Here is a 12,418-nt window from a genome sequence, read left to right as displayed (position 1 = left end):
CGGGGACAGGGGCCAGGGCGGTGTGAGGAGAACCGGGACAGGGAACGAGGCGGTGTGAGGGGAACCGGGATAGGGAAATAGGCCGGTGTGAGGCGATCCGGGACGGGGGAATGGGACAGGGAGACGGGATAGGGATCGGGGCGGTGTGAGGAGAACCGGGGCAGGAAACGGGTCGGTGTGAGGGGACTCCGCGACAGGGAAACGGGACAGAGAAGCGGAACGGTGTGAGGGACGAGACCGGGACGGGAACCGGGGCGGTGTGAGGGGCTGCTGGGAGGGGGAACCCGAGACAGCCGGTCATCGGGCAGGAGCCTTCCTGCGGCAGGGCCTCTCACGAACGCCAAGTTCAAAACCTGGAGTTATCACACGAAGAACAATTAAGGGAGGCTGCTTACACTAAATTTCAGAGGTAAGACGCGCAGAGAAGAACCAGTGCCCGCGTCTGAGGCTGGATCCTACGGCTGGCATGAGGAACTGCACTGTGCCGGGTGCGTTGCTTTCCCGTGAGGCAGATTTTGGAAAGGCATGTATTTAGGGAGTGATTAAGATACAAAATCTTAATGAATTCAGCTGTCACGAGGAACTGGTAAATTTGAACAGTTCTCATGCAGCATAGTACATTGCCCTAAACTTGCCCCTTTTCAACATGAACCACCACAAAATACTTCAGAATCCCACAGCTGGAAAAACGATGGGTTTTACATCTGTTTCTGTTTGTGCAGAAATAGTACCATCGTGTGAAAGATTCCAAGTGGTCCTATATCCCCCTCCCATTCCACCAGCTCAGACTCACATTGCCATGATAAAGCAGGCCAGCATTTCCCATCTCCTGAGCACGGTGGTGGATATTCAAAAGGCACACAACAGTTAGACCAACAGTGATAAAATCCACCAGGGGGTTCTTAACTGTCATTAATGATGGACCCAGGGAGCATAGGCCATAAAGCATGAATTAACTTCAACTTATGAAATACTTAACAACTTTTCTATGCTAATTGCTAATTCTGTTGCACCAACTTCTATTGCAGTTAGAAAACTTAAGTTTCGTGGCTTAATTCTGTGTGTTAATTTCAAATACTATTTTACTGTAAAAGGGTGAAGACAGGTACTGCTGTTAAATTACACACTTCAATGGCTGCTAAACCAGTACAATTCCAACTCGTGAGAAGTCAGGTAAGTAACCATCAGGTGCCATCCAAAAGTGTCCCTTAAGCACTGAAGATGCCTGCTTCTCCAGTCTGTACCCTTCCCGGCCTTGACTGATGGTCAGTGTTCCAGAATCCAAAGCAAGTAATTTGCCAGAGTGGCTGATCCAGGGACCGACTGTGTGGTTTCTCTTATTTGGGAAAAGCAGGACTGATGCAGACGCTCACCTGTACAGGTTCTCAACCCTCCCCTTCAATATCGTACCTAAGGCCACCCCTTCCATAGACAGCAGCCGTGTTCTTTGGAGAATTTTATTAAAATATATCCAAGAAGTAATCAAACATTTTCTTATGAGTCAGGAGAGAACTGAAGTGAGAAAAACATCTGTACAGAGGACAGTGCTGTAAGTTTTTCTTTACATGCTTTATTTCAATGTTTCACAGTTTAGTCATTGTCTACAAAAATATATTTCTGAAACTCTGAGTCCTCTATAAAAAAAGCTGGTCAGCAGCAGTGACCCTGACAAACAGAATGTACCTTGGGACAGTGTGAGCACCTCCTGTAAGCAGATTAGTGCAGCTAGGGCACTCCTGCCTCACCCTGGGAGACTTCTGTTCTTTGGGATTAAAGCTCTGCACTAGTTCTGAAGGAAGGCATTAAAAAAAAAAATCATTCCACTTCTGTATACTGCACTAAGCTTGGGAGGGGGAGCTGCAAGTCAGTGTATCACACAGCAGAAAGTGCTAACAAAGCACTTGGCACTCAGGGAAAGGAGAAGACCTCAGGGTGCTTTAGTACTGGTAAATTTTTCTTTGAGCTCTCTGTTCAGAACAGCCTTTGTCTGGTGATAATAGGTTCAGGCTGTCAGCAGAGGTACAAATGGCAAACAGGCAGAGTAATCCTATAAGCGCAAAGAGAGTCCTTTTTTGAGGACAGGATAAGAGTTCTGTTCAGTTTTACATCAACATTTTCTGCTGTGGCTTTAATCAAGGGGAAAATTGCCTTCAAAACCAATCACAAGTTGTTGGACAGAACAGAGCCACTATCAGTGCTGTCAGCTTCAACTCCTTAGTACCCATAACTGGAAATATTCCTTATAACATCAATTATTTAATTCCTACGCTTACTAGTCACCAGTGTATCTAGCCACCACAAATAAGAACTGAGAAACTCAAGTGTCCCCCAAGTGAGATCTTTCTACTCTTCCTCTGCTCAGTTATTTGACTGGTCTACAGAGATACCTGCAGTTAAGAAAAAAAAAAATAAATTGCCTCTTTTAAAAAAATAAATCTATCTTGCATTGTGCTCTAGAAAAGACAAGGTCAATGTACTCTGATCCTCAGAGCTCATCATTAGAAGCCCCTTACCACAAAATAAATTTCAGACCTGAACCCCTAAGCAGGGCAGGAATTTTCAGCAGCAAGTAAGAGTAGTTATTGACAGACTGCTTCCCTAATGTGGTAATAGACAGAAGATGAGCTCTCTGAAAACTTTTCCACACCTGCCTGTCAGAAGGTTTTCTGAGCCAGCAGCTTGTGAAATCTAGATTTCCTTGAGATTAGAGAATTCAGGAAAGTGCTGCTGGTTATTTTAGGTACATCTGCAATCAATGGGCTTCTGAGCTCTAGGCTTTTGTTCAGAAAAAGTTCTCCTGTAACTTGTGCCTACCACCAGTCCCAGTCTGATCTGCTAAACCTGAGCAGCCAAGGAGGTATATGAATTTTAAGTAGAATCAGCATCATCCACGAAAACACAGAAGCCATGAACCTTCACTGAGACAAATACCTTATCAAAAAAAGACACTCAGCACTAGAAAACTAATATCATCTCACTAATGCTAAACAGTTAAAGTGTAAAATCTGTAAGAAAACACCTGAAGTTTACTTTTTGACTATTTTCCTTTCTTGAATTGCTGGGGGGAGTGAGGGGGGTGGAGGAGAAAGGAAAGAATCACTTCACTGTATTAGTAGTAAGCCAGTATATAGAAGGCAGTGTTGGAGAAAAATTTAAAACCAGGAAAAAAATCTGAAAACTTACTGATTCCGAAAGCTTTCCTCACCTTCCCAAACTCAACAGCCTAAACAGGATTTTCATCCTCATACTTCAAGTTGTTTTTCCAGTCTGTTCCCATCTGTTCAGCTTCCAGTCACAGACACACAACAGAGAGAAGAATCAAGGGAGGCTGAGAAACCCACACATAGGGTTTTGCCTCCCATGTAGCACCTACTTTATATATCAACATGAACAAATCAATCAGAAATTGTTACGTCTTGTGCACAGAAAGCCTGTAACTAAAGTGTAACATGATGAAATTTAAAGCCTGTAACTAAAGTGTAACATGATGAAATTAAAAGAAGATTTGGAATTAAAGAAAAATTTTGTCCCGTGGAACCTCTTTTTCTGAAGATTCCACACCCCACAAAGAAGCAGTTCATATTCAGTCATTTGTGAACTGGAAAAGACTTGTCAGCAACAATCCTGCCTTGGCTTCAGGTGAAAAGCTGAGAGTGTTCATTCTCCTTTAGTATCACAAAGCTTATTTCCATAAAACAAACCGCTGTCTGGCCATGCCCTGCCCTGCCATAGAGATGCAGGATACCAGAGAATCATGGAATACGCTGAGTTGGAGGGCACCCATCAGAATCAGAGTCCAACTCCTGGCTGTGTGCAGGAGACCCCAAGAATCCCACCAAGTGCCTGACAGCGTTGGCCGAACGCTTCTTGAACTCAGACAGGCTTGGTGCTGCCCCTGCTTCCCTGGGGAGCCTTTTCCAGTGCTCAGTCACCCTCTGGGTGAAAAACCTTTTCCTGACTGTCAAAAGCCTTCTCCATCAGCACAGACAAGTGGGATGTCACCTCTAGCTGATGCAGTTATGCAAAAAGAAAAAAAAAAAACCTGTAGCATAAAGTTTAGAATCCCAGCATGATGGATACCTTGTGGATAAACACTGCCACAGACTGTGAGGTACTTGTGTGTGAGGAACCAGCAACTGCAGCTGCACATTATTGCTACTTGCTGTCTCTCAGGGCAAGCTTTTCCCATTTCTGCATTCTCCTGCCTTCTCCAAGTTACACACTCCAGGGTGAACTATTCTGAAGCCTCACCAACACGGTGGCCACCAGAACACATTTGATGACATTTTAATCCCTTCCAAATTATTTACAAGGCTGGCTTTGAGACTGTTACTTTTAACTTCAGGCCTGGAACTGCATAGAGAAAATTTTGTATGGTCAAGAACTAGCAGTACTTGCACTACGTCTCTTCTCACAGGAAGCATTAATTAAAACAAGCAAAGTAACACACAGAGCTTAGCCTAGGCTGCATTCTATCAAGGGCATAATGAAGACAGTAGTCACAACTTCTCCAATTCACTAGTATTTTTTCTAATATTCCAATGGCTACACTTAAGAGAGGTTCAGCCAAATTAAGTTAAAGCTACAAGTCACAACTGAAAAGTGTGCACTGAAGTCTGGTGTCAGGAACACTGAGGACCACCCCTGATCAGGCGGCTTCACTTCTATTTTCGAGTGCACAAGGACAGCTCCCTGTCACAGACAACTGAAGCAGATATATGGGAAAACTCATTCATTAAGCCAAGGGGAGGCAAGGTCACTGCTGCCATGCCCCAGAGAAGGAGAAAGATTCATTGAGAGATTATAACTAAAGGGTTACAAAAAGGCAAGAACTAAAGTTTGTCGGTAATGAAATGCATTCTCCCGTCCCATATGAACAGGAAACAGTCTCTGTAGGGTGTTAAAGAAGGTCCTAGGAGGAGATAACCTCCTACTTTTTTCTGCTGCCAAAGGAGAGGAGAGAAAGACGCTGCTATTGGTCAGCAGGAATCTCTCTGTCTGCATCCAGTTTGCTCGTCTCTCCTGGGGAAGGGGTACGTGGTGCAGAGTGAGAAACAGGAGGAATCCCATGAGCTACAATCCCTTCCACTACTGGTGGTTCTGGTAGCCCAGGGGTGGCTACTCCCACTACTCCTGGAGGAAACCTAAAACCAATAGAAACATAGAAGTTACAAGCTTGTCCAACAGTTACTCAAGGAGAAAGGAGCCGTGCCCTCAGACAACTGCTGAATACAAATCCCTCTTTCTAAAAAATTCTCCGAGATAGAACACAGGAAAAGTCTCCAGAGCTGAAGAGTAGCAGTGATATCCTAATGCCAAATGACACCTGTTCACAGAGATAGTCTCAGGTCACATACTAAGCATTTGGATAAAGGTACAAAGTTTATCTCCAGTGGAAAACAGCGTGAGGCACTGTATGAAGGCACCTGGAGGGCTGGGAATTCCCTCCCCATCAGCAGGAGGAACGTAAGCTGCAGTTATCCTTCACTGGGCTCCATGACAGAAAAAGTAAGGAGCTGAACTAAAAAAACAGCTAGATGCAAGATGAAAAACAGGAGAGCAACACTCATGAATTTCTAATGAACTATTTTTCCATTACTTCCATTCTGCCTCCCTGTGCCGCCTTCATAAATATATCTGAACCTCTGTAGATCTCATAGAAGGGAAGGATATATTACCTACTTTGCAGATGGGAGAAAAACAGAAGGGAAGCAGCCTGCCCACAATCACTTGGCAGGTCTGTAACAGATAAACAAACTGAAATACACTATATTTAGACCACTGAACAAAATCCACTGGACAATATCTCAATAATAGTCCACATTTGGGCTACAGGCAAGAACTGTCCTTTGTTTATACAGCCCTAATGATATGCACAACTTCTAAATGTTAAGTTCCATGCCTTTCTGGGGGGCATCCAGCAGACTTTCTTATATTAAGATATCTCTTGGGCAGGTCTTGCAAGGATTTGCAAAAATTGACTAGTATGCAGCTGGACCTAAATATGACCAAGTCCGTGTTAAATCCTAGTACAGGTTTAGAAGAGCTGCTGTTAAGAGCTCATATACAGAGTATGTAGGAACACAGACATACCTGCTTGCAGGTACAAGTACTTCTCAAACCCGCAGAGGGATGCTGGCCTACTTCAGCAGGAAGATATGCCTGGCCAACCTACATAGCTCACCTGTAAGCTGCAGCTCCATTGAGTTCTGGGTGGACAGTTGCAGGATCAATACTGGACCACTGAGCTGCTAACAGCAAGTACTCCTTATTAACACAGTTCCTCAAAGCATCGGGTATGTGACCTGCAAGAGCACCAAGAATGACAAAAAAAAAAACCAGGACACAGGTAGGGGGGAGCTTGTTCCCTGCAGCATTTACAAAGGAGAGCAGAAAGGAAATGTGCAACATCTTTTTCATCTACCTCCACAGGATAACAGTGGGCAGGGGAGACTCTCCTCTGAGCACCTGGTCTCTGGAGAAGACAAGAAATTGATCCTTCCTTCCCACTTCTGTGGTCTTGGGAAAATTATTGACCACAACCTGCACTTGCTAAGCCTCGCCCTTTCAAGAGACAACACGTACTACTTCAGGAAAAACAGTCTAACTGTCAAGGGAATTACTGCAAAGGATTTGGAAGATGTAGCTAAAAGGCTTCCCCAGGGAAAGAAAGAGCCATTCCAGCATTAGGTACAAGATTCTCAGAAGGCAAAGATACAATTATGAACTTACACACCAATTCCAGAAACCAGTTACTGAGTCCAAGTTTTCAGAACAAGCAGCATAATCCTTGCAGGGAACTAAAAGAACACTAATTCAGCAGCAGCTGCAGAGCACACAATCTCCTTCATTACCTGTAATAGCTCTGCGGATCTCTTTAGCTGCGTCTTCTCTGGATTCAATGGAAGCCTGTTCACTGTACCAGGCAGTGTGAGGGGTGCAGATAACATTGGGTGCATCTTTTAAGGGCCCCTGAGCAAAACTGAGGGAGGAAACAAAAAATAAAAAAGTATTTTCTCTCCAGAAGTGATAACCCCATCTGTCGTCTTGGGCATCACTGTAACCCAATAACAAAAAAACCCCAAAAGAATCATCCAGCTTAGGTGATGTGAATCACCAGACAGCAGCAGGCATGCAGGTACAGTGTTACCTGAAAGGCTCAGACTCATGCACATCCAATGCTGTTCCTCTGATTCTCCCCTCTTTCAAGGCTTGTGCTAAGGCTTTCTCATCTACCAGCCCTCCCCGGGCTGTGTTCACTAAGAAGCAGCCCTGACGCATCTGGAAGAAGAAAAATATTAAGTGCATTGAGAATGAGACTTTTCATGGAAGCTAAGTGAATCTTGGGAAGTCTACTGGAAATGAGCAGGAGTCTGCAGTGATTAGATGAGGCCTGCAGGAATTAGGAGTGCTCTCACTGCAAAGCTAACCACAGGGGAAATGCCTGCAAGCAATGCTTGAGAAATTTGCTTTAAAAATGAACAAACAAAACCACAAGACACCAAGGGCAAAAGTGGAACTCTCAAGTTCTGCACTCCATATTCATCCTACTACATTAAAAAAGAAAGAGGACATGAATCAATTATCCAGCTATACAAAACTGGACTACAACATCCAGATGTCTCTCATAAAAGCACTGGAAAGCATTCATATACTAGTGGAGTATAGCCCGAGACTGACTTTGCAGTGGGCTTGGGCAGAGAAGCTTTGGCAGAGTTGTGTACAAAAAAAGGTACACAGTCCCAGCCACACCACTTCTGGCTCTAACCAGCACAGTAAATTACACATTTTAAAGATAATCTGAAATTACTGAATCACCCAAAATATTCTTTATAAATGATATTACTTGGCAAGAAGAGCCAATCCTGTTCTTCTCTTAACATGAAATTCTACACAGCACAAAGCACAGGCACCCGGATCCACACGCTCCCAGCCTCCCAAGGCAGCAGGAGGCACACAACAGAGGCAGCAGGATTCACACGCTCTCAGCCTCTGTGAAAGCAGCAGTTTCTGTTTGCATTCATTTCCACAGCGCTCTGTGGGGGAAATCAAGCTCCTGCTGCACCTGTTTAATAGTGAAGTCATTGATGAGGTGATGGTTATGTTCATTCAGGCTGCAGTGCAATGTGATGCAATCGCTGTGCATTAGTAGATCCTGCAGGGTTCCTACTCGTTGTAAACCCAAGGATCGCTCCACTCCATCCGGCAGATAGGGATCATAGAAAATCACGTTGAAGCCAAAGGACTTGGCTCGCAGAGCCACTGCCTGTCCAACTCGGCCTTCACAAAAGAAAACCCACAATCATCAAGGAAAGGTAAAACAAACTTTAAAGACAAGATACTGAGGTAGACTGGGAGCCTACACTGGAGTTTACTGCCAGGGCCCAAGGTACTGCAGCCCTGGAAACCCCCAGGATTGCCACAGGGATCCGGAGGAGGCTATTCAGTGCTGATCCTATGTGGCTAATTCTAGTCTTTCCCCATGCAATAGACAGAGCTTAGTCTAGAAGGAGCTCTGTTTCCAAATCAAATCTGGACCCTGAGTCAGAGGCAGTAATAATCTGACTACAAGAACTTAGAGAAGGAATTGGTAGCTTTCAGGAGGCTTTGTACTGATACAAAGCCCAGCACACAGGGAAACAGTCACCAAGAAGAGCTGTATGAATGTTCCAATTCTAACCACTTGAAATCAAAAAAAGAATCCCCAATCCCATGCCACACACCCAACTCTTGAAGATATCCAGCATGACAGAATAGGGCACTAGCATTCCTTAGGAGTCAGTGTGTTTCACAAAGAACAGCTGTAAAATTATCGCTTTTTTCACTCTTAGGTTCCCAAAAATTTCCAGAGTTCTCTTTTCAGTGTAACAATGGCCATGACTTACCCAGTCCAATGATGCCCAAAGTCTCCCCACGGATACGCACAGCGCCTCCAGCCACCTCTCGAATCTGTTCGACACTCGAGGCTCGGTTCCCCTCCCGCAGAGCCTGGTGGAGCCAAGTGACTCGGCGATAGAGGTTCAAGATGTGGCAGAGGGTGGAGTCAGCAGTCTCCTCTACTGAGGAGGAAGGGATGTTGCAAACTGCAATGCCTACAAAGCCATAGAGGTCATATAAGATTTTTAGCATCACAATGCTGAACCAACATAAAGCTCTTTAGGCACAAATCCTGAAAGATAATTCAGTTCTCCGGAACTACTGCTGAGAAACATGGGATTCATTTCAGAAGCTCATTCTACAACAACACAGATGTGACCAACCAGCTTTTCAATCCCCCAGGAAACACCACTCCTTCCTTTTAAATATCCACTTGATTGACACACTCACCAGAAAAGAAAGCCCAAACAGGTCAAAATGAGAAAACTGGGTCATATAAGTGATGCAAGAAACTGACTTTTAGGAGACCTGCATTCAAAAAGATTCACTCTGTCCACAGATACCCCTGACAGAGTAATTGGCAGACTGTAGAACTAAGACAGATGGCTGAGCTCCTTCATGCATCACAGTCCAGATGCTCACTGCAAGCATCAGCCTTACTTACAATAAGTAACTAACTCATTATATGCAGAGAGAAGCCACAGGAGCCTCTCTATTCATTTGAAGTTATGCTTAAAAATAACAATACAACACTACTCTAGAATAACATACAACCACAAGGACCATAAAACCCATGGCTAGAAGTATCAGGTAAATTAGTAATGCAAATGAGTTGAAGTCCTAGAAGCATAAATTAGTGTCAGAAAAGGGAAAGATGGAACACTGTATCAAATTCTGGTCATTCCTGAGCAGTCTATTTACTTTAAAAAAAAAAAAGGAAGGAGGAGGGCTGGCAAAATAGCACTTCACTGCTGCTACCCTTCAACAAACCAGCCAAGAAATAAAAATAATGACCAGATGAGAAAATGGTCTCTTCCCAAACATTACCTCAGCCACTTGTCAAACCAAGGCAACTCTTCTGCCTCAAAAGACCACCACCCAGCTAAAAACTAGGAGTAAAATCTAGGCAATGGTTGAAGGCATCACTGTTTTGTAAGCCTATTCAGAGGAGACATTTCACTTAACCCAGACCATGCTTTCCCATGAGAACTGCAAGAGCAATGGCCACAGACAATCCCAGATATTTGACTCCTCTCTATCAAATCATTTCCAGTTGTGCCATAATGCCACACAGACAACCTGGAGGACGTGAGGAGAGGTGACAGGAAACCCCAACTTCTCTTAATCTCACTGGTTACCATCTCACTCAACTCTAAACAAGCCCTGTGCATCCATCTGTCACACAGCCAGACACAAATTTGTCTTAACCTGCAATATTATGCCTAATGTAAGAAAATGCAAACACACACAACAGCTCTTTGGTCTGAAGATTCAGAACACACAAGGAACAGTATCTCACCTCAGAATGAATTAAAGGGCCTGGCTAAGCATGAAAATAACCATTAATTGTCCATGGAAAGCACATCTGGCCATGCATAAGGGTCATCATACTATTGCTCCAAAGCAAAAGCGGCAAGCAACAGCCTGATGGTGAAAGAAGTTTGACTCATTTCACCTTGGGTTAATGAGTGCGAGAAAGCTCTGAATCTGAATGAATCCAAGATATGGATGGTGACTGCAAGTAGAGAAACCTGAGACTAGATCAGGTTCCAAACTCAGCCCAAATATGTAAAGGCTGGATGAAAGCCAGGGACCTTGCCAGGAACTCTTGAGACTATTCCCTTGAATCATCCAGATGAGAAAGCTCTTTAGACTCAGTTCAAGCACTAGCCAAATACACACTCTTCATTTATTTGCAATTCATCTCTTCTTACAGATCTGAACACTGTAATGCCTGTGTCAATTTTATATACAAATACCTATACTTGATTTAAGCTAAACCTGACCTGCATTACATTAAGGAAGGTTTCAAATCCCTGACATTGAAAAAACTTGAAAAAGAAGGGGAAGGGTAGTTCAGTGATCCATCTCAGCCTGGAGACTACAAGGTCCAGAAGTCTCACTGCCATGTGTTTAAGATATAGCACCTTTTTATCACCTGGTCCAGAGATTCTTCACATGCCGAGGGCTCTAAAGGGATCACTAATAAAGTTTTGAATCAGAACCTACCTGCAGATACAAAATTAACAGGAAAACTTATCAAGTATTTACAGTGAGTTTATCCTGCATCAGCATCTACAGCCAGCTTTCAGACATCAGTTTGATGAACACTCACAAAAACCCCAAGGTTGCCTCACCAAAAGTTACTTAGACCCCATATTCAGGTTCCTGAATCCCTCACAACAACAAAGACACCGACATCTATAGCAGAGCAATCTGAGAGCTGAGAATCTTTCTTCCAAGTCCCAATATTGGTCAGCTTCCTCAAGATGCCTGATACTGAGCAACCCCAAATCTCCACATAAAAGTTTTTAAATGCACTCAGCTATAAAGCACAAAAACACACGCAGTGTTCCACTCCACATTCAGTTGTGATTGCAACACACACCTACTGGTGCCGTCATACCTAATTCTGCAGCAGATTTGATGTCAACATTGTCATAGCCACTGCCAATACGCACAATGACCCTGAGGGCTTTGAATTTCTCCAGATCCTGACGAGAAAGGGTAATGGTGTGATACATCAGAGCTCCTACTGCCTCATTCAGCACCTATAACAAAAACCAGTCCACATCAATATCTGGTTTGGTTACCTAGGAGGCAGAGCTGTTCTTCTGAATACTTGCACATTTTCTTGCCCACCTTTTCGTGGATTTCCTGAGTTGACTGAGCGTCACAAAATGCCACTGTAGCTACGTCCTTCAAGATGGGCATCTCCACAGTGCAATCTCGTCCATCCAGGAGTGCAACCAGTGGCCGTGCTGGCATTGGACCATTCACAATAGGAGGCCGTATGCCTATTAGGAAAGTCAGCAGGAGTGATTACATACAAGACAGGAATTCAGGAACCCTCCTTTGCTAGTCCAGTAAGTCACTAATAATATTTAGAAACACAATAGGCAAAGCAAAAGACATAAATAGGAAACATCGTGGCTAGGCTTCGCAAACCAAGATTTGGGGGAGGGCTCTACCCACGTTTGTTACAAGCGCACCGGCGGCTAAAAAGCCAATACGAGATAGGCACGTCCGGTTGCAAAAGGCACAGCAGAAAGACTCTTTAGGCAAACACAGGGAAAAAAGCTGGTAAAAAATACAACCACCTCTGCCACCACTAAATAAAGGAAAATAAAGTATGTTTTATCAATAATGAGATAATAGAGGTGCTCTACTCAGAAGCGCATTATCTTACTCCAGGCTCCTGAAACGAGTTACAAAGTCGCTTCAGGCCTCCCCATCACCGTGCCCACCCCTCCATCGCAGCCCAGATACTGTTTCCTCCTTGACGGAGCAGAACTCGTACGTTCTCGGGCCCTGCGATGCT

At 44.2% G+C, this 12,418-nt stretch overlaps 1 protein-coding gene and 1 long non-coding RNA gene across 2 annotated transcripts; one reads left to right on the top strand and one right to left on the bottom strand.

Annotated features, from left to right (window-relative positions):
- The first annotated feature begins 425 nt into the window (after window positions 1–425).
- Window positions 426–1,450, top strand: LOC108639890. The gene is made up of 3 exons (XR_001920799.3): window positions 426–488; window positions 1,095–1,173; window positions 1,279–1,450. It is a non-coding gene; the product is annotated as an uncharacterized LOC108639890 (long non-coding RNA).
- A 3,059-nt stretch (window positions 1,451–4,509) lies between these two features.
- LOC103761259 (C-terminal-binding protein 2) lies at window positions 4,510–12,049 on the bottom strand. Its single transcript, XM_029960231.1, has 8 exons — window positions 11,740–12,049; window positions 11,504–11,648; window positions 8,886–9,092; window positions 8,066–8,280; window positions 7,151–7,281; window positions 6,855–6,982; window positions 6,185–6,305; window positions 4,510–5,144 (listed from the first exon to the last, which is right to left on the bottom strand). The coding sequence occupies exons 1-8, from the start codon at window positions 11,863–11,865 to the stop codon at window positions 4,973–4,975; spliced, it is 1,245 nt and encodes a 414-aa protein (XP_029816091.1). The 5' UTR covers window positions 11,866–12,049; the 3' UTR covers window positions 4,510–4,972.
- Window positions 12,050–12,418: the final 369 nt, after the last annotated feature.

This window comes from Manacus vitellinus, unplaced genomic scaffold, assembly GCF_001715985.3.
Source record: "Manacus vitellinus isolate BGI_N305 unplaced genomic scaffold, ASM171598v3 scaffold_25_pilon, whole genome shotgun sequence".
Classification (NCBI taxonomy): Eukaryota; Metazoa; Chordata; class Aves; order Passeriformes; family Pipridae; genus Manacus; species Manacus vitellinus.
The sequence above is the reverse complement of the archived record's forward strand: the minus strand, read 5'-3'. Positions and strand labels throughout refer to the sequence as shown.